At 40.4% G+C, this 21789-nt stretch overlaps 1 protein-coding gene across 1 annotated transcript in view; it reads left to right on the forward strand.

The window, feature by feature from the left end:
• CCDC175 (coiled-coil domain containing 175) overlaps positions 1-21004 on the forward strand; it is a 73468-nt gene extending 52464 nt beyond the window's left edge. The window contains exons 16-20 of the mRNA XM_057318558.1: positions 10712-10864; positions 13532-13634; positions 16880-16923; positions 18173-18335; positions 20850-21004. Of these exons, the coding sequence (XP_057174541.1) occupies positions 10712-10864; positions 13532-13634; positions 16880-16923; positions 18173-18335; positions 20850-21004 (618 nt within the window). The remainder of the gene's footprint in view (positions 1-10711; positions 10865-13531; positions 13635-16879; positions 16924-18172; positions 18336-20849) is intronic.
• Positions 21005-21789: the final 785 nt, after the last annotated feature.

Genomic DNA, 21789 nt, shown 5'->3' on the forward strand with positions numbered 1-21789 from the left:
GGGGAGGGAGCGGATAAAATGAGAGAAGCTAAAGAGACATTTACTACCTTTTAAATATATAATCAGTAGTTCATGATAAACATATGTGTGTAGAGTTGGCCAATTAAAAATAGAAACGTTCAATTTTTTGAGATGCACTGGTATCAAAAGTAACTTTTAACATGTTGTGGGTATAGAGAAAGATGAAGGAGAAGAGCCGCAATAAGGATGTCATGTATGCAATTGCATTTTCTTAGTAAGATTCTGCTAGTGAGGATTATACAATGACTAAAGATTATGCAATTTATAGCAGTATAATGACTAAGAACCAAATACAGAATTCAGTAGAAAATTCTGAAAAATCCATAAAGTGATATTCTTTTCTCCTCAAGGAATAGTAAATCCTCCCTGAAAAAAGCCTCAATAAATTCCACTTCCCTCTCCCTGATTTTTGCCATAAAATTGTTCATATAGCAAAGTATATTCTATTTTATGAAGTTGTTTCAACAACTTGTCTTAACTTGCTTCCCGGAGTTTATGAAAAAATTTCCATGAATCAGCTTTGGAGTTTGTTTATTTTTTATTCAGGTGTAATCAACATATAGTGTTATATTAGTCTCCGGTGTACAGTGTAATCATTCAACAGTGCTGTATATTACTCAGTGCTCATCACAATGAGGGTTCTCTTAATCCTCTTTATTTCCTGTGCCCAGCCTGGCATCCACCACCCCTCTGGCAACTGCCAGTGTTTTCTCTGTATTTAAGAGTCTGGTTTTTTGTTTATGTCCTTTTTTCTGTTTGTTTTGTTTCTTAAATGCCATGTAAGAGTGAAGTCAATATGGTATTTGTCTTTCCCTGGCTGACTTATTTCCCTCAGCATTATACACTCTAGGTCCACCCATGTTATTGCAAATGACAAGATGTCATTTGTCTTTATGACTGAGGAATATTCCATTGTGTATGCGTGTGTATGTATATATGTATATTTTATATATATATGTATATATATATATATACCACCTGTCCTTTATCCATTCATTTATCCACGGACGCTTAGGTTGCTTCCATATCTTGGCTATTGTAAATAATGCTGCAGTAAACCAAGGGGTGGATATATCCCTTTAAATTCGCTTTTACATGTTCTTTGGGTAAATACCCAGGTAGTATGATTCCTGAATTGTAGGGTATTTCCATTTTTAATTTTTCGAGGAAACTCCATACTGTTTTCCACAGTGGCTGTACCAATTTGCATTCCCACCAAAAGCACCCGAGGGCTTCTTTTTCTCCACATTCTCGCCAACGATTGTTGTTTCTTGAGTTTTTTTATCTTAGCCATTCTCACAGGTGTGAGGTGATAGCTCATTGTGATTTTGGTTTACATTTTCCTGCCGATGGGTGATGTTGAGCATCTTTTCATGTGTCTGTTGGCCATCTGAATGTCGTCTTTGGAGAAATTCTGTTCATGTCTTTTGCCCATTTTTAAATTGGATTACTTGGTTTTCCAGTGTTGAGTCGTGTAAGTGCTTTATATTTTTGGATATTAATATGCGTATGTCAGATACGTCATTTGCAAATATCTTCTCCCCTTCATTAGGTTGTCTTTCAGTTCTGCTGATTGTTTCCTTTGCAGAAGCTTTTTGTTTTGATGTAGTCCTAATGGCTTATTTTTGCTTTTATTTCCCTTCCCTCAGGAGACATATCTAGAAAAATATTGCTATGGCTGGTGTCAGAGAAATTACTACCTGTGATCTCTTCTAGAATTTCTATGGTATCAGGTTTCCCATTTAGGTCTTTAATCCATTTTGAGTTTATTTCTGTGTGTGGTGTAAGAAGGTAGTTTAGTTTCATCCTTTTGCATGTAGATGTCCAGTTTTCCTACCACTGTTTGTTTAAGAGACTGTCTTTATTGCATATTGAAGATTAATTGACCATATAATTGTGGGTTTATGTCTGGGCTCTCTGTTCTGTACCATTGGCCTATATGTCTATTTTTGTGCCAGTACCATACTGTTTTGATTACTTGAGCTTTGTAGTATATCATGAAGGAGGGATTGTAATACCTCCAGTTTTGTTCTGTTGAAGCTCGCTTTGGCCATTCAGGGTCTTGTGATGTTCCATACAAATTTATTATTATTTGTTCTAGTTCTGTGAGAAATACTATTGGTATTTTGATAGGGATTGAATTAAATCTGTAGATTGCTTTGAGTAGTATGAACATTTTAACAGTATTTGTTCTCCCAATCTATGAGTATGGGCTATCTTTCCATTTGTGCCATCTTCTATTTCTTTCATCAATATTTTATACTCAGAGTACAAGCCTTTCACCTCCTTGGTTATGTTTATTTCTAGGTATTTTGTTGTTTTGGTACAATTATAAATGGGGCTGTTTCCTTAATTTCTCTTTCTGCTACTTCATTATTGGTGTATAGAAATGCAACAGGTTTCTGTATATTGATTTTGTATCCTACTAACTTAATGAATCCATTTATCAGTTCTAGTAGTTTTCTGGTGGAGTCTTCAGGGTTTTCTATATAGAGTATCATGTCATCTGCAGACAGTGAAATTTTTACTTACCAATTTGGATACCTTTTATTTCTTTTTCTTGTCTAATTGCTGTTGCTCAGACTTCCAGTACTATGTGGAGAAAAAAAACAACTTGTGAGAGTGGACACCCTTGTCTTGTTCTTGATCTTAGGGAGAAAGCTATCAGTTTTCAACACTGAGTATAATGTTAGCTGTGGGGTTTTCATACAAGGCCTTTATTATGTTGAGGTATGTTCCCTCTAAACTTACTTTGTTGAGTGTTTTTATCGTGAATAGATGTCATACTTTGTCAAATGCTTTTTCTGCATCTATTGAAATGATCATATGGTTTGTCTCCATTCCTTTGTTGACATGGTGTATTATGTGGATTGATTTGCAAATATTTGACCACACTTGCATCCCAGGAACATCCCACTTGAATCCTGGTGAATAATTTTTTAAAATGTACTGTTGGATCCAGTTTGCTAATATTTTGTTGAGGATTTTTGCATCTGTGTTCATCAGAGATATTGGCCTGTAATTTCCTTTTTTTGTAGTGTCTTTACATGGTTGTGGCATCAGGGTAATGCTGGCTTCATAGAATGAATTGGGAAGCTTTCTTTCATCTTCTATTTTTTGGAATAGTTTGAAAAGAATAGGTATGAACGCTTCCTTTAAATGTTTGGTAGAATATACCTGTGAAACTGTCTGGTCCTGGACTTTTGTTTTTTGGGAGTTTTATGATTGCTGATTCAGTTTCATTGCTGGTAATCAGTCTGTTCAAATTTTCTATTTCTTCTTGATTTAGTTTTGGGGGCTTATATGTTTCTAGGAATGTTCCATTCTATGTTGTCTAATTTGTGGGCATATAACTTTTCATGATATTCTCATACAATCCTTTGTTTTCTGTGGTGTTGGTTGTGATTTCTTCTCTCTCATTTCTGATTTTGTTTGAGTTCTCTTTCTCTCTTTTTTATGATGAATCTCGCTAACAGTTTATCAATTTTGTTGACATTTTCAAAGAACCATCTCCCTGACTTTATCCATCTGTTCTGGTGTGGTTTTTTTCTCGTTTTTTATTTCATTTATTTCTGCTCTAATCTTTATTTCCTTCATTCTACTGGCTTTGGGCTTTGTTCTTCTTTTTCTAGCTCCTTATGGTATAAGGTTAGGTTGTTTATTTGAGATTTTTCTATCTTCTTGGGGTAGGCCTGTATTGCTATAAACTTTCATCTCAGAACAGCTTTTGTTGCACCCCAAAGATTTTGGACTGTTATGTTTTCATTTTCATTTGTCTCCATGTATTTTTTTTTCCTCTTTGATTTCTTAGTTGACCCATTCATCATTTAGTAGCATATTATTTAAGTCCGTATATATGTTCTTTCCAGATTTTTCTTGGGGTTGATTTCTACTTTCATAGTATTGTGGTTGGAAAGGATGCATGGTATGATTCCAGTCTTTTTGAGTTTTCTGAGAATTGTTTTGTGGCCTAATATGTGATCTATTCTGGAGAACATTCCATGTGCACTTGGAAAGAATATGTATTCCACTGTTTCAGGATGGAATATTCTGAATATATCTGTTAAATCCATTTGGTCCAATATGTCCTTCAAAACCACTGCTTCCTTGCTGATTTTCTGTTTGGATGATCTATCCATTGATGTAAGTGGGGTGTAAAAGTCTCCTATTATTATTGTATTACTATTATTTATTTTCTTTTTTGTTGTTGTTTGCTATGTATTTGGATGATGGCACGTTGGGGGCATAAATATTTACAAATACCTTCATGTTGGATTGTTCCCTTTATGTTTATGATTCCCTTTATGGTTCTTTGTCTCTTGTTACAGTGTTTGTTTTAAAGTGTATTTTGTCTGATATAGATATTACTATCCTAACTTTATTTTCACTTCCATTTGCATGATAAATGCTTTTCCATCCCTTCACTTTTGATCTGCATGTGTCTTTAGGACTCAAATGAGTCTCTTGTAGGTAGCATATAGATGGGTCTTGTTTTTCTTTTTATCCATTCCATTACCATATGTCTTTTGTTTGGAGTGTTTAGTCCATTTACATTCAAAGTAATTATTGATAGGTATATACTTAGTGCCATTTTGTTACTTGTTGTATAGTTGTTTTTGCAGTTCTTCTCTGTTCTTTTTTTCTCTTGCTTGCTTCTTTCACAGTTTGCTGGCTTTTTTAATGACATACTCAGATCCCTTTCTGTTTTTTTGCATATTTTTTACTGGTTTTTTATTGTGGTTTCCATTAGATTTATGTAACTTCTTATATATATAGAAGTTTATACTAAGTTGATGGTCACTTAAGTTGATGGTCAAATTAAGTGCTAAAAGCACTAAATTTTTACTCTCCCTCCCACCCCCAACATTTAAGGTATATGGTATCATACTTCACATTCTTTTATTTTGTGAATCCCTTGACTGATTTTTATAGATATACTTTTGTGCTTCCTACTTTCTTAGTCCTGCTTATGGTCTTTCCTTTCCACTCAAAGAATCCTCCTTAACATTTTTTGTAAGGCTGGTTTAGTGGTCATGACCTCCTTTAACTTTTGATTGTCTGGGAAACTCTTTATCTCTCCTTCTATTCTGAATGATAGCCTTGCTGAGTAAAGTATTCTTGGATGCAGGATTTTTCCTTTTAGACTTTGAATATATCATGCCACTCCCATCTGTCTGTGATGTTTCTGCTGAAAAAAATCATCTGATAGGTTCATGGGGTTTTCCTTGTATGTAACCTTCTTTTCTTTTGCTGATTTAAAAATTCTCTCTTTATCACTACATTTTGCCATTTTAATTACCCCATGTCTTTGTGTGGACCTCCATGGGTTGATTTGCTGGGAATTCTCTGTGCATCCTGGATCTGGATGTCTATTTCCTTCCCCAGATTAGGGATCTGTTCAGCTTTTATGTCTTCAAATAAATTTTCTGCCCCCTTTTCTCTCCCTTCTCCTGGGATCCCTATATGTGAATGTTATAACGCTTGATGGTATCATTGAGTTCCCTTAATCTATTTTCATTTTTATTAGTCTTTTTTTTCTCTCCTCAGCTTGATTGCTTTCTATTACTTTATCCTCTGGGTCACTGATATATTCTTCTGCTTTCTTTAATATACTATTTATTCCCTCTAGTGTATTTTTTATTTCATTTATTGAGTCCTTCATCTCTGATTGATTCTCTTTTGTTTTCTATTTGTTGAGAGTCTCACTGAGGTCCTCCACTCTTTTTTCAAGTCCAGTGAGTATCTTTATGACCATTAGTTTATATTATCAGGCCTACTACTTATTTCCATTTCATTTAGCTCTCTTGCTGTGATTTTGTCCTGTTCTTTCATTTGGGACATACTCTTCTGTTTCCTTATTTTGACTAACTCTCCGTGTCTGTGCCCATGTGTCAGGAATATCAGCTATATCTCCTGCTCTTGAAAATAGTGGCCTTCTGAAGAAGAGGTCCTGTAATGCAGTGTCCCCTGTTTGCCAGAAATTGGTGCCTCAAGGGTGTCTCCCAACTTCTGTGGTAGAGCCATGTTTGCCTGGCACTCTCTGACTGTTGTGGGCAGGACTTGGTCCCTGTGCTGTTAGTGAGCCAGTCTGGGGTCACCTGGGGCTTGAGTTGAGTCAGACTAGGCATTTGCCTGAGGTGTGGTAGCCCTGAACTGTAAGGTGCTATCCCTGTCTTGTCCTCTGAGAAGCTTTCATTGGTGGGTGGGGCCTGCAGTCAGACCAGATGTTTGTCCCCAGCCCACTGCTGGGGTCTAAATCAGACAAATGTGTATGGTTATCTTCCCCTCTCCCTGGGACAGGAGTCTCTTTGAAATGGTGCTGGCCTCAATCAGGGATGCTTGCACATTGCCAAGCTTGTGGCACTGCTTTGGATGGACTCCTGCTAAGGATGGGCCTACAAGAGAATGCAGGTGGGTGCATGTTGTTAGAAAATAGTGTGCTGGTCTGCTGCAGGAGGGGACCTGTGGTCTGGAGAACTGCCAAGGGCAGGTCTGTAGAAGAATGTGGGGGTGGGGCATGAGGCGCCAGCAAGGTCACTGCTGGTCTGCTGTGGGAGGGGACCTGGAGCCACTTTAGAAAACTGCCTCACCAGATTGGTGGGGGGAGCTTTGAGGAACAGCATAAGGGCAGGGCGTGCTGTTAGCAAGCTAGGCAGGAGTGTTCAGGCTGCACTGGTTCTTGAAGGTGTCTGTGTATCTAGTCTGGGGGTCTGGGAAGGGAAATGGTGCCTGCCAGCTCTTTTGTTCTTGGAGAAGTCTCCCAAAGATCCCTGCCCCTACAGTACATGCTCTAAGATTGGTAAATAAATCTCCTTCCTGTCTACCCCAGGCATTTTTCAAACTGCTGCTTCCATGCTGTATCTCAGTGGGGCTGTTTGTTGTAATTCATCTTTAAGGGTGGGAACTCAGTTTTCTATTGCTCTCTACCCATCCCACAGCCCAGGCCACTGAGTTTTAAAGTTCCAGGTGTTAAGCCCAACCAACTGTAAGAACTCACAAAGTTAGACCCATCTGGTTTTCAAAGCCAATGTTGTGGGGATTCATCTTCCTAATGCGGGTCTCCCTTGCCTGGGGTGCCTGGGTAGGGGTCTTTTCTTTTCCCTTCTCTATGCCTGTGATGACCCTCCCTCCTATGGATCAGTTTGGCTCCTCACCATGTCTCTGCCCTTCCTATCCTTTTCAGTGTGGCCTCTTCTCTACATTTAGCTGTGGAGAGTCTGTTCTGCCGTTTTTCAGGTTATTTACTAGGTTATTTGCCCTGATGTGGATGTTATCTATATGAATCTGTGGGACAAAGTGTGCTTAGGATTCTCTTATTCTGCTATCTCTCATTGTGGCTTTGATTTGCATTTCCCTAAGGATTAGTGATGTTGAGGATTTTTTCATGTGTGCATGTTGGCCATCTGTATGTCTTCTTTGGAAAAATGTCTTTTCATATCCTCTGTGCATTTTTTAACTGGATTATTTGGGTTTTTTGGTGTTGAGTTGTAAAAGTTCTTTATATATATTTTGATATTAACACCTTATCAGATATATCATTTGCAAATATCTTTTCCCATTCAGTAGGTTGCCTTTGTTTTGTTAATGGTTTCCATCACTGTGCAAAACTTTCTATTTTGATGTAATCCCGGTAGTTTATTGTTGCTTTTGTTTCCCTTGCTCAATGAGACATATCTAGGAAAATGTTTTTATGGCTGATGTCAAAGAAATTACTGCCTATGTTTTCATCTAAGAATTTTATGGTTTCCAGCCTCACATTTAGGTCTTTAATCCATTTTGAGTTTATTTGTGTGCATAGGGTAATAAAATGGTCCAATTTCATTCTTTTGCATGCAGGTGTGCAGTTTTTCCAGAACTATTTATTTTTAATTTTAAGGGGGGGGGGTAGGGGCAGAAGAAGAGGGAGAGAGATAATCTCAAGCAGACTCCATGCCCAGCATGGGGCCCACCTTGGGGCTTGATCCCACAGCCCTGAGATCATGACCTGAGCTCTGAAATCAAGAGTCAATGCTTAACTGACAGAGCCACCCAGGTGCCCCTAAAAGCACTAAGCTTTTACTAAGCCCCCCACATTTTATGTATATGATGGCATATTTTACATTTAAAAAAAATTGTGTATCCTTTGGCTGATTTTTATAGATATAATTGATTTTACTCCTTTTGTTTTCTACTTCCATACTGTTTTATAAGTGATTAATCTACTTTTACTATATGTTTGCATTTACTTGTGAAATTTTTTTCCTTTCATGGTTTTCTTACTCCTGATTATGGCATTTTTTTTTTTCCACGTAAAGAATTCCCTTTAACATTTCTTATAAGGCTGGTTTGGTGGTCATGAATTCCTTTACTTTTGTTTGTCTGGGAAACTCTTTTCTCTCCTTCAATTCTGAATAACAGCCTTGCTGAGTAGAGTATTCTTGGTTGCAGGTTCTTTTTTCTTTCAGCACTCTGCATGTGTTATGCCACTCTCTTCTGGCCTACAAAATTTCTGCTGAAAAATCAACTGATAGGTTTATGGGGTTTCCCTTGTATATACTGTTTCTTTTACTGCTTTTAAAATTCTCTCTTTATCACTCGTTTTGCCACTTTAATTATTATGTGTGGACCTCCTTGCATTAACTTTGTTGGGTGCTCTCTCTGCCTCCTGGATCTGGATGTCTCTTTCCTTTCTTAGATTAGGGAAGTTTTCAGCTTTTTTTTTTTTCAAATAAATTTTCTGCCTCCTTCTCTCTGTCTTTTGGGATCCTTACAACGCATATGTTATTACACTTGATGACATCACTGAGTGCCCTTAACCTATTCTCATTTTCTATTTTGTTCTGTTTGCTTTTCAGCTTGGTTCCATTACATCTGTCTTTCAGACACTGATCTGTTCTTCTGTCTCCTCTAATCTGCTATTGATTTCCTCTAGTGTATTTTTCATTGCAGTTATTGAGTTCTTCATCTCTGGTTCTGTTTTATATTTTGTATCTCTTTATTGAAGGTCTAACTGAGATCCTCCACTCATCTCTCAAGTCCAGTCAGTATCCTTATGATCATTAATTTGAGTTATCAGGCATATAGCTTATCTCTGCTTCATTTGGCTCTTTTGCTGTGGTTTTATCCTGTTCTTTCATTTGGCAGTTATTCCTCTGTCTCCTCATTTTGTCTAACTCTGTTTGTTTTCTATGTATTATAAAAGTCAGCTACATCTCCTGATCTTGAAAGTAAGTAGTGGCCTTATGAAGAAGAGGTCCTGTGGTACCCAATGGTGCAGTGCTCCCTGTTCACCAGACCCAGGCACTTCAATGGCATCTAACCTTTGTGGGCTGTGTGCGCCCCACTGTTGTGGCTGAACCACGTTTCCTTATAGTGAAGTCCATTGCAATGGCCCTCTTTGCCTGTTTCATGTGCACCAGGCAGGGTTTGGTCTCTGTGCTGTTAAAGGGACAGTCTGGGGCTGCTGAGGGCTTGTAGTTAGGTGATGTCAGCATTCAAACCAGGTGCCTCCTCTCAGCCCATCTGCTGGGGCTGTAGTTGCACAGAGCCATAGGGTGCTTTCCTTTCCTTGTCCCCTGAGAGGCTTTGTTGGTGGGTAGGGCCTGCACTCAGATCAGGTGCCTGCCCCTAGTCAGTCTGCTGGGGCTGCCATCTCACTGGTCACCAGGGCATTCTCACTGTGCTGCCAGCCATAAGGTTCAGCTGCTGGGACTGTGGGATACTGGCATATGTGTGTATCTTCCTCTCTCCCCAGGGCAGGAGTCACTTTGGAGGGTTGCCTTTGGAGTATGGCAGGTTGTATTGGGCCTGTCTGCAGGGGAATGCAGGGACAGGGCACTAATCAACAAGATAGATGGAGAGCCTTCGTGCTGCTTCCTGCAAGTGTCTGGCCAACAAGGTTGGGGGTAAGCAGGGAGGAAGAGAAATGGCACCCATCACTGCTTTTGTTCTATAATGGTCCCCTAAAGATCCCTGCCCCTCCAACATACTTTCTTAGATTAGTAAATAAATCTTCCTATATACCCCAGGTGCTTTCAAACAGCTGCTTCTATGCTATGTCTCAGCAGGATGATATGTTATGCTGGCTCCTTCAGGTTGGGAACTCAGCTTCCTATTGTCCTCCAGCACTCCAGGTCTCCCAGAGCTAAGCCTACTGATTTTTAAAGTACAGAGTTAAGTCCCGCTGATTGCTGATTGTAAAGACTCATGAATTTAAGCCCCACTGGTTTTCAAAGTTAAATGTTATGGAGATTTGCCTTTCCAGTGTGGGTCCCTCATGCCTAGGGTGCCTGGCATGAGGCCCGATCTTCTGGCTGCTTGCGGTATCTCTCCTGTTTGTGGTTAGTTTTGCTGGGATTCAGGTTCCTAACTATGTCTCTGCCAATCCTACCCTTTTCAGTGTGGCCCCTTCTCTATGAAAGTCTGTTCTGCTAGTCTTTGGGTCACTTTCAAAGATAGTTGCGCAGACATGGCTGTTATCTCAGTGTGTCCATGGGTTGAACTCAGGATCCTCTTACTCCACCACCTTCCCAGAATTGAATCAACTCTGGAGTTTTAAATATCAAGTTTTTATAAGGGAAGGTATACATAGCCTCTGCTGATGATTCAGGAATTAATTATAACCCCTCTCTGAATGTGGTTCAGGCAACCTAATACACTGGTGCCCTGCTTATTTAACTCTGAGATAATTGTAGGTTTTATGTTTGAGCAGGAAAAAGTGAAGCAAGAACTTGAATACTTACGAAATCAAGAAAGCCATAAGATTAAAAGTCATTTTGAAACCCTAAAGAACTTAGAAAATGAAATCTATGTGCATGACTTAAAAGTAGATGTTTTGCTCCTGGAAAATGAAAAATTAAGAAAAGTAAGTTCAAGAGCCCTTCATTTTGCATGATGGTTTTCTTAACTGCCTAGACCTATAATAGTTACAAGAGAAAAGGAGATTCTAGCTCTTAAAACTTTTGAAATAAAGATTAAGTATATATAAAACAAGGCACAAATCATAAGTAAAAGACGTAATGAATACACATGGGTAACCAGCACCCAGATCAAGAAACAAAGCATTAACAGTGTGCAGGTATCTTCTATGTCCTTTCCTGTCCCCACAAGGTAAAGTAACAGTATACTGGCTTCTAACCAAAGACTAGTTTTGTCTGTTTCTGAACATTATATGTATATGTATATGAATGATACAATATGTACTCTCGCTCAATACTTTGTTTGCAAGGTGCATCTTTATTATATTGAATGCGGTTATGGTTCTTTCAGCCTTAGTGCCATATATAGTATTCAAGTGTATAACTATACTACAATTTATAAACTCTCTTGATGGGGCTTTAGAGAATTTCTAGCTGGGGCTATTACAAATAGAGTTGCCATGAACATTCTAGTACATGTGTTTTCAGGAACATATGTACATGTTTCTGGTGGGTACACCCCTCAAGTGGAATCGCAGAGCCATAGGGATGTGGACCCTAGTTGATGGTCAGTAAATCCCCCCTCATGCACAGTGCCACCTCCCAAAGAAGTTGCAGAAATCGCCACTCCCAGCAGGGTATGTGAGAACACACTGGTTCCACATTCTCACCAAACTCTGGTTATTTTTTTTCCACTTAACCATTCTGGAGAGTGTGTAGTGGTATCCCATTGTGGTTTTAGTTTGCATTTTCCTGATGATCAATGAAGCATCTTATTCATATGTTGGTGGCCACTTGTGTACCTCTTTGTGAAGTACCTGTTCAAGTGTCTTGCCCATTTAAAAAATTAGGTTGTCTGTCGGTTTTGTTCTGATTGTATCATTTTTTTCAGTAAACCACAATGACCTCAAGGTGAGGATCTGTATCAGTGTATCCCAAGTGTTTTGCACAATGGCTTACATGGAAAAGGGATTCAGTCCCATGTTATGCTCACAATAACCTTTAATGTGGATAATATATTATGTCCCTTTTATAGATGAGGAAACCGAGGCTCTACATTTTTAGTAATCTTTAATAGCTACAAAAATAAAAACAGTCCCATGGCCATAAGACTCTAAGTAAGGGACAAATCCTTTTACCTGTCTGGGTACTCTTTCTTATCAGGTAAATGGCAACAGTTATCCACCAATATCACCTGTTTCTGGTAGAATTAAAATGGCATAAGAGGTACTAATGTACTTTGAAAAGGTAAATGTGCTCCAGAGCCCAGGTACCAGCATCACTAACCTGCACACGTGCAATACCTCTTCATTCTTCTAGCCCTTGAATCAATCTTATCAGGTATTTCATCTACCCATGGAAATTCCACAAGATTGTCTTCCTATCAAGGTGACATAGATTATTTATTAAAATACTTGGAATTTTTATTGCTACTTTGGTAATGGATAGCAAATGGATGACTGTGAAAAACTGATTCTAAAAGGTCTAATTTATGGACCATCTACTAGGTCCTGAATGACGCTGTGCTGTTATCTTATTCACTCCCCACTCTGTTCTGCTTGTTACATCCCTTCTCTCAGCAGACATTTTAATCACCCACTGAGTCCCTAGACTTGTAGAAGTCTCAGTGAAAACAGAGATGAATAAGACACCCCCCCCCACGTCCTTAGGAAGCTCATCATCTAGCTGAGGAAATGAGCAGATAAATGGATACATTACAATTCAGCATGTTTACACATTTGAGAGTTATGGGAAACTAGCTGAACTAGGCAAGTCTACAAACTGTGATCCACATTCAAAGAGGGGCAGGAATGATGACATGGACTTGGCCTACAGGGGTTTCCACTCCGGTTTACTACAAAACCAGCCAACAAGCCATGCAGACTGGCACCAAGATCAAGGCCCCATGAGGAGACCCTATAACGGGCTTATAAACAGTTCTATGTCTCCTGTGGTACTAGATGTGACTTCTAAGATTTTTTTTTTATCAGTAATTTCTAGTATTTGACTATTTCCCTCTTGAAACTGGGCCAGTGCCATGTTTATATCCAAAGCCCATGCTTTCAGAGTTCCCAGAGACTTTGGAGTTTAGCATTCCTGAGCATCGGGTGGTCAGAACAGAAAGCGATAACTTTAATACCCAACCCACTACTATCACCATCACCCAACCCAGCGAAACATCTGAATGGAGTGAGCAATTCTGTGGGGTCTCCGGACTTGATAAATCCTCTCTCTGAGGTCTTACACCGAACTCCTCCAGTCTGGAAGCATCGCTGCCTTGGTACATTTCCTGCACACAGTTAGCATACAGAACACTTTTTTGTTTGTGGGCACAATGCATTTAGGCAGAATTCCTTTTGATTTCTTTTTGTGGCAAATTATATTCAGAATGCCATGTTCATTTGGGTTCTTAAATGTTTACTGGAAAGCCAGATCCTTTATCTCCTTCACCAGAATGTAGGCTTAACAAGGGCTCTGCTCACCACTGTTACCCTTATACTGAGAGCAGTCAGTGGCACAGAGAAGAATCAATAGATGTGTGCCCAGTGACTACAGGGATAATTAATCTATGGTAACTAAACTGCTTAAAGCAATCACATATCTTTCATTTCCAGTATATTGCATACATGAAGAACAAGATAGAGCAATACAGAAAAGGAACAGAAGACCTCAAGTCCATGTCAAGTGACCGGTCTTGTCAACTGACAGCTCATCAGAGTAAGTAATGTATCGTGGGTGATCTGAACATATAAAAAATAATTTTTTTGCTTTATTTAAATAAATTTTACTGATTTGCATAAAATAAAATGAGCCCATCTAAAATTCAATGAGTTTTGATAAATGTACATGCCACTGTAACCACTGCCGCTTCAAGCAAGGTAGAGAACATTTTTCCTGAAAAATCTCTCTTGTGTCCGTTTGTATTCGCTTTCCCACCTTACCTCCAGTGTCTGGAAACCATCGACCTTCCCCCTTCCCCCTTCCCTCCCCTCCCCTTCCCTCTCTCTCTCTCTCTCTCTCAAGATTTTATTTATTTTAGAGAGAGAGAGATCGAGAGTGAGAGAGCACAAGAGCAGGGGGAGGAGCAGAGGGGGGAAGGAGAGGGAGGGGGAAAGAATCTCAAGCAGACTCCACAAGGAAAATGGAGCCTGATGTGGGGCTCGATCTCACACCCTGAGATCATGACCTGAACCAGAACTAAGAGTTGAAGCTTAACGAACTGAGCCACCCAGGTGCCCCTGATCTGCTTTCTGTCACTAAGGATTAGATACAAATGGAATGATGGAATACTCACACTTTTGTACCTGGATTTTTGCATTCAGCAAACTTTTTTTTTAGATCTATTCGTGTATCATTGCTTTGCTCCTTTTTATAGTTGTATAGCAGTATTCCATTATGTAGATATACCGTATTTTGCTTATCCATTCGCCGTTTGAAGGACATTTGGATTGTTTCCAGTTTTTGGTTACTATTTGCTTACATGTATTTTTGCAAACATTTGTTTTCATTTCTCTTGGGGAAATACTGACGAGCGGAATTGCTGGGGCATGTGGTTAGCGTATGTTTAACTTTATTAGAAACTGCCCAACAGTTTACCAGAGTCGCTGTGCAAATTCTTCATCCCACTAGCAATGGGCTCCTCCACATCCTCACCAACATTTAAAATTGTCAAAACACTTAAGATTGTTAACATTTAAGCCATTTTAGTAGGTATATAACGGAATTTCATTGTGATTTTTATTTGCATTTCTCTGATGACTGATGCTGTTGAGTTTTTCATGTGCTTTTTGGCCACTTGTATCTCAACCTTTGTGAAGTGTCTTGAGCCAATTATTGCAGCATAACAAATATTACAAATCATTTACTTTGCTCCTACATTGGTCATTTGGTCAGAGCCTGGTGGAGACCACTCATGTCTGCTCCACATGACATCAGCTGGGGCAACTTGATGGCTGGGGTAATTCAGCAGCTGGGGACTGGAATCGTCTGAAGACACATCCCCTCACTCAGTGTGACTGGTGTTGCTGTTGGCTCACCGCCAGAGTCACCATGTAGTTGCTTGGCCTGCTGTGTTCCAAAAGCTAACATCCCAGGTACAAGGGGAGGGGACACAGATGCCACCACTAATGGGAAGGGTGTCAGCTTCATGTTGTGGGAAGAGCATGTGGGACGGGATATATTGTGGGGCCATCTCTGGAAAATACAGTCTGCCACATTTTTGTCCAAATCTTTTGCTCATTACTTTGTGTTGTTAAAATCCTTGTGTATTCTAGAAATGAGTCCTTTTTCAGATGAGGCTTCTCATTTTAATATTGTCTTGAAAAGAGCAAAAGTTTTTTCTGTGGAAAAAGTCTACTTTATTTCATCTTTTAAGGGTAGTACTTTTTGTGTCCTAAGACATTTTTGCCTAAGCCAAGTTCTCAGATTTTTCTCCTGTGTTTTCTTTTATTTGTTTTTTGTTTTCTTCTTCTCACTTTCTCCTGTGTTTTCTTTAAGTTTCTAGTTTTAGCTTTTATGTCTAGATCTCCAACTCATTTCAAATTCACATTTTTGTATGGTGTGAGATAAGGGTTGAATTTCATGTTTTCTTTTATGTATATCCAGCTGTTCTAGCACTATTTTTGAAAGGCCTGTCTTTTTAGTATTGTTTTATAAGTCTGTTCCTTATTCTGACTTTATACGAATACCACACTGTCCTGATTACTGTGGTTTCATGTTCAGCCGGGAAATCAGGTAGTGTAAGTTCTCCACATCTGTGCTTCTCTCACAGAATGATTTTGGCTATTTATAGGTCCTTTGATTTTCATGTAAGTTTTAAAGTCAGCTTGTTAATCTATAATTGCACACACCTGCTGGGATCTTAATTGGGTTTGTGTTGAATCTGTTCATCAATTTGAGAATTGACTTCTTAACAAAATTAAGTCTTCCAACACAAGAACACAGTATACATCTCCATGTATTTAGCACTTATTTTTCTTAGCAAGATTTTGCAGCTTTTAAGTGTTGTATTAGGGGTCCTCAAGACCACCCTTAGGCTCAGTGATCAGCTAGGATTCACCAGGCTCAAGTTGTTATGCTTATTGCCCATTACACCGAAGGATACGGAGTAAAACCAGCGAAGGGAAAAGGCGCATGGGGCAAGTGTGGAGGGACCCACATGCAAAATTGCAGGTGTTGCACCCAGTGTAGTTGCAGAGCTGCACCTGATCTCCCTAGTGATGATGCGTGACAACACCTGCCAAGTGGTACCAAGCAGGGGCGCCCGGGCTTGGGCATCTGAGGTACTTACCGGAGGCCGTTAGTCATGGAGATGCGCGGTGCCTGTGAGAACTCAGCACCTTGAGGTGCTCACATGGTGCTTCTCTTTCATGCTGTTAGGGTGGTAAAGTGCACGGATTCATTTTTGAAAGTTAAACCAATCTCCTGAGATAAAACCCCGCTTGCCCAAAAGCTATTATTGTTTTTATATATTGCTGGATTCAGTGTGCTAATCTTTGTACAGATTTTTGTGTCTGTGCGCAAACCTGCCTTGTTCTGCTTCTACTTGGGTCTGGAAAGTGCCCCCAGCAGAAAGCCGAGAGATCGTAAGGCTTGCCTCATTTGTCACCCTTCTTTCGAGTATCCCAGTTCTGTGCTGCCCATTCTCCAGTACCTGCAAACTGGATGTTAAAGCAGATATATTGGGGTGCCTGTTTGGCTCCGTTGGTAGAGCATGTGACTCTTGATCTCGGATGTGAGTTCAAGCCCCATATTGCGAATGAAGTCCACTAAAAAAAATAAATAATAAAAAATATTTAATATCTTTCCTCGTTTACAGTGGGAGGACAAGTCTGGTCCAGTTATTCTGTCATTTTGGAAGTAGAAATTTTTAGATAAACACAATTTTTGGAAACAAACAGCATTACTTTCATAAAAATTTTCACATTTCTGTAACCCTTGCATTTTAAAAATCTTTATTTTAGCACAGTATTTGGATTTGTGGGCTGAATTTCAGACTACATTTAAGGTGAGCTTTGTGTTGCCTCCGTAAGTATAGTATTCCTAAAAATATTCACCTACCTAGTAGCCTGTGTGTGTGTGTGTGTGTGTGTACGTACACGCGTGCCCGCATAAGGTAGGAGGTCAGGACTGAGGGGGTGTGACAGCGTTAGTACAACCATCATATCTTAACAAGTGTGCTTTGTATTGTTAAAAAAACAAAACTCACCTGAGTAAATTTTATGATTCATGAGTCAGGCAGCATCCAAGCTAGCAGATTAAAGGGTGCTCTGAGGGGCTATGCCAAACAGAAGCCTTCCAGGCGGAAGGGAGCAGAACAGGGAAGTTGTACTTAGCACAAAAAGCGGGTTGGTTGTTGCAAGAGTATGTGCCTTTAGGGGTGGCAGGGATTACTGGGCAGGTGACCTAACTGGTGCTGAACAGGTGAGTCCTGAGTGACTGGTGTAAGATTCCATTTCTGAGAGAGCCAAAACTGTAATTAAGTCCTCTGTTTGGTGAGGTGAGGCTTAGCCTAAGTGACTCCATTTGCTGCTGTTGTATTTTTAGTGGTGCCAAATGTTAACTATGAAATCTTAATCCTTTGGGAAGTCGTCTTCCTCGTTAAAGGGAATGACACCCCCCCCCCCCCCCCTGCAAACACAAACTGAACACACACTATTTCAGGACAAAGTTGTCAGGTCTGAAGTCCCTCTGTCCTCCATGTTTTGCCAGCCCTGCTCCCTCTCCACTGCTCCCCACTATAAAGGCCGGCAGGCTGGAGTTGAAATCCTGGCTTTGCCACTTTTTGAGTATTGAAAGTTTACATGATCCTGGCTTAGCCTTTAACCTTTTTCAGATGAAGCTACTGAGGCTCAGAGTGTGAGTAACTTTGCCCAAGACCAAATAGTTAATGAACTTACGGGGATTTAAAACGCAGACCCGGCCTGGTTCCACAGTTCTTCCTCTCAAGCTGTAAGCCGTGCTGGAGACGCTGCGTTCCGCGCTGCTCTGAGGGTGAGCGGGCTGCTTACGCCCCTCCCGCCGCCACCACCATCCTACCCCGTTCAGAGAGGCCAGTGAGCATTCCATTAAACTCATTTGCTAATCCGCTTTTCTGAGATCTGTAGAACTTTGTGAAAGTGCTATGGACACTTATTTTGCATGAGTAATACCAATTTTGCGTATGTATTTTTGTCTTAAACATGATTCACCTAGAATGTTTTTATTTATCTGGTTGGAATTTATATTCATACACCCCAAAATATTATTTTTTAAAGGAACTGGTAAACAGTGGTGGTGAGATTTTGAAAGACATACAAAACCTAATGGAGAAGCTGAAGGAAAGAGATGAAAACATTGAGCGTATCAGCATTTGGCTACAAGGGAATCTTAAAGAGCTGCATTTCCTTATGGAACAGGAATCGAAAACAGACCTCCAGAGTAAGTAACACCTCAAAAGGTTTGGGTAACAAATAATCTCTTCTTATTTTACTGTAGCCAGTAATATAAAAACATTTAAAAAAAAACCCAGATAATGTTGTTATCCCGAATAATCCATCCCCAATTAATGCCACATTCACCTAAACGTTGGTTCTCATTTGTGGGGTCGAATGTGGTAATGCAGCAGTGTGGGACAAATCTCCCTTCCACCTGCGTGAGTTTTCTAAATAACCCAATCTTTCTTTCTTTCTGATTTTTTGAAACTGCTATTTTAAACATTTTCTAAATAAGTCTTTTAAAATACTTTCATGCACTTCCTTATCTTCTTAAACAGGAGATATGGAACATCATTTTACCTTTTCTTCTTGAGCTGAGTTTAGTATTAAAAACAGCAACTATTGGGGTGCCTGAGTGGCTCAGTTGTTTGGGCATCTGACTCTTGATTTCAGCGCAGGTCATGGTCTCCAGGTCGGGGGATGGAGCCCCGTGTGGGGCTCTGTCCTGGGCATGGAGCCTGCTTGGGATTATCCCTCTCGCTCAACACCCCCCCCCCCCACTGCTCGCACGCTCTAGCTCTCTCTCTCTCAAAACCCCAGCAACTATTGCCTTCTCTGAAAATCTAGTCACACTGATGCCTTCTGGGGCTTCTGAGATGTAACACGTCCTACATAACAGGATTGCCTCGTGAGCAGGCAGTCCGTCTCCTCGGACGATTGTCAACTCCATCCTCAATTTTTATTCTAATGTCGTGTTAGACATGAGGGTCACAGAACTCTGTCCAGATTCTGGCTGTGGTGGGAAGCGGAGGTCAGTTCGTGCACAGGGACAGCCCAGAGATGCCTGGGGTGGAGTCCCTGGGGAAGGCGGGATGGCGGCGGTAGAAGGGACTGGGAAAAGGGACGAGAATAGAGTGTAGAGGACAGAGTGGTGAAACGAAAATCATATCACCTAGCAACGTTAAGTTTTCATTTTAAAGAATGTCACCATCAGATAAGCAATTCTAAAGGTGAGTTGTAGAAAGTGAAATGAGATTGCAAGTGATTGGATTGAAAACATTCCAGAATTTGGTGAAACGAATGTTTTGAGGGTATTGCTTGACGAAAGAAATAATGTTTTAGTGGCCCATGAAGACTCTTGTGGGTAAACTTTCTTATCAGCCAAAAAGCTGTCTGTGTGGTGCTGCTCAAGCCTGGTGATACGTATCCTGTTACGTGCACAGCGGGTCCCTGGTGGGCCCTGGTCACTTGGCAAAATTGTCTTTGGTAAGTCAGCCTATCCCCAGCAACCGTAGATCAAGCAGAATTTTAAGAGCTAAATCACCTCAAAGCGTCAGCTGCACTTTTTTCACGTGAGCGAGTCCTCCATTTTTGTCTGAAACCTGATGGGATCTTTTATGTTGGAACAGATTTAAATAGACGATATCAATAAACTAAGCCCACTAACTAATACCATATCCCCTTTTTCACATATTTTGAGGCCTGTCTTAACTGATAGCTATCTGGAAAGTAGAGAATTGCAGTGTAGAAATAAAGACCAGCTAAATGCAAACAAGCTGAGGCATGAAGCTTGGCATAGCAAGACAGTGAGACTCACCATCACTTGCTCTGGGCAGAGATCCAAAGGCAGGCAGGGGATGGAAAACGTTTACTGTGAAAGAAAAGGGAAGGTGGCAGCTGTGCTCTGACTGGAGGTTGTTGGCATGGGGAGGCCGGGGACAGCTAACTAGGAGCCGGATGTCCTATGTGATTAGTAAGCATTTAGCTTTCTCCGGTTGCTCCGTGGTTAGAAGGGTCAAAAAGTAGGGAAGATAGTGGTCCTTGATGATGATATGAATTCTGGGCCATTTGCAGAGTTTGTGGGTCAGAGAACTCCTCAGGCTGTAGTTTTCCCACCCCTGGTCTACTGGGAAAATCACTTATCATACAAATGTATGTAAAATCCCTATAACAAGGGGTTTCTTCGGTCCCTCCGGAAGCGAAACTTCACACCTTCTTGTTGTAGGGATTTTACAGACTGACCAAAAGAACTATGAGGAACCTAATAGGGAAAGAGACCTAGTTAAGGAATGGGGAGAGGTCTCTGAAGGACTAGAAATGGAGCTGAGATCACAAGATTTCTGGCTTCCCTAACTCGTTATTTCTGCTGCTGGAGCACTGGCACTATGTGGGCTTTGAAGGTAGGTGGACCTGGGCTCAGATCTTGGCTCTGCTTCTTTTGTGTTATTTAACCTTTACTCCCCAGTTGCCCTGGTTGTAAAATGTGGTTAACAGCAAGTTATAAAGCATCAGACGCAAATTAGGGACTCATCAGCTTGCTTGAAATCTAGCGACCTCTTGTGGGAGGTGATGGTCAACCTTGGCTCCTTGGATTTCTTGACCATCTCTGAGTCAGTCATCTGTAATCTCGCTTTTGGATTTTCCCTGTTGAACGGCTTCTCTCAGGGATGGGACTTCTAGAGAAGCCTTTGACCTCTTCCAGTTCAATAGCCCTCGCCTGTCCTCTTCTGGACATCAGCTGTCACTGCAGGCATGCAGGTCCCGGCCCTCTCCGGGACCACTGCACCAGCTCCAGTCACCCATGCAGCAGCTTTGAGCCTGGCGCTAGCGCAGACGCTGCAGTTACTAAGTGGAATAGACCGGCCCCTGAACCTCGAAGTGCATGCACTGTGAGAATAAACAAGGAAAGAGCAGATTCAAATCTAAGGGATTCCTTCTAGTGAGTGGCATAAGAGGATAAAGAGAGGAACCGCTAAGTCTTTTTTAGGTGTTGGGAATGCATAGGGATGTCTTCCTGAAAGGGCCGTAGACGTGCCCTGGCCAAGGATGGCGATAGCATGGCTATCTGCTGGGGGTTCCGACTGGCGCGTGTGGAGGGCAGGCTTGTCAGAACTTAAAATGCCAGACTTCACCTTGAAAACGAAGATCATTACTTTTTGCCTTAACATTGCTTCTTGCAAATAAAAGGTAAACCAGTTAATTCTGGTGTGTATTCCTAAATCAAATAGTAACCGAGTATAGATTATTTTTTAAGAAGTATTAAAAATGTTTGTTTTAAAATTCTAAAAGTCCCCAAGTCTTATACCGTATATTATAACTTAGGTTACGGATAATTTGTGTATTAACCAAATATTTTCACCTGATATGTGCACTACATAAGATTTTTTTTTTTTAGGCCAAGGGATATTTTAAAATAAGTATCAAATTTGTATACACTATCAGTTATCTTTTTGTTACGGTGATGAAAAGGACTTGATAGTTATAGTTTGATCATTTAATTCTGGAAAAGAAACGCTATTAAAGCAGAATCAAAATTTCAGTAAGAAATAATTTAAGAAATCATTTGCTGAAAAATCGTCAAAAGGTCTCTTGGAAAAATTAAGATCTGAACTAGGAAGAGTTTAGACCATACTCTCAAGCATTAGAATCACCTAGAAGATATTTTGCTCAGCCTGTAC

Source organism: Ursus arctos, unplaced genomic scaffold (assembly GCF_023065955.2).
Source record: "Ursus arctos isolate Adak ecotype North America unplaced genomic scaffold, UrsArc2.0 scaffold_25, whole genome shotgun sequence".
Taxonomy (NCBI): Eukaryota; Metazoa; Chordata; class Mammalia; order Carnivora; family Ursidae; genus Ursus; species Ursus arctos.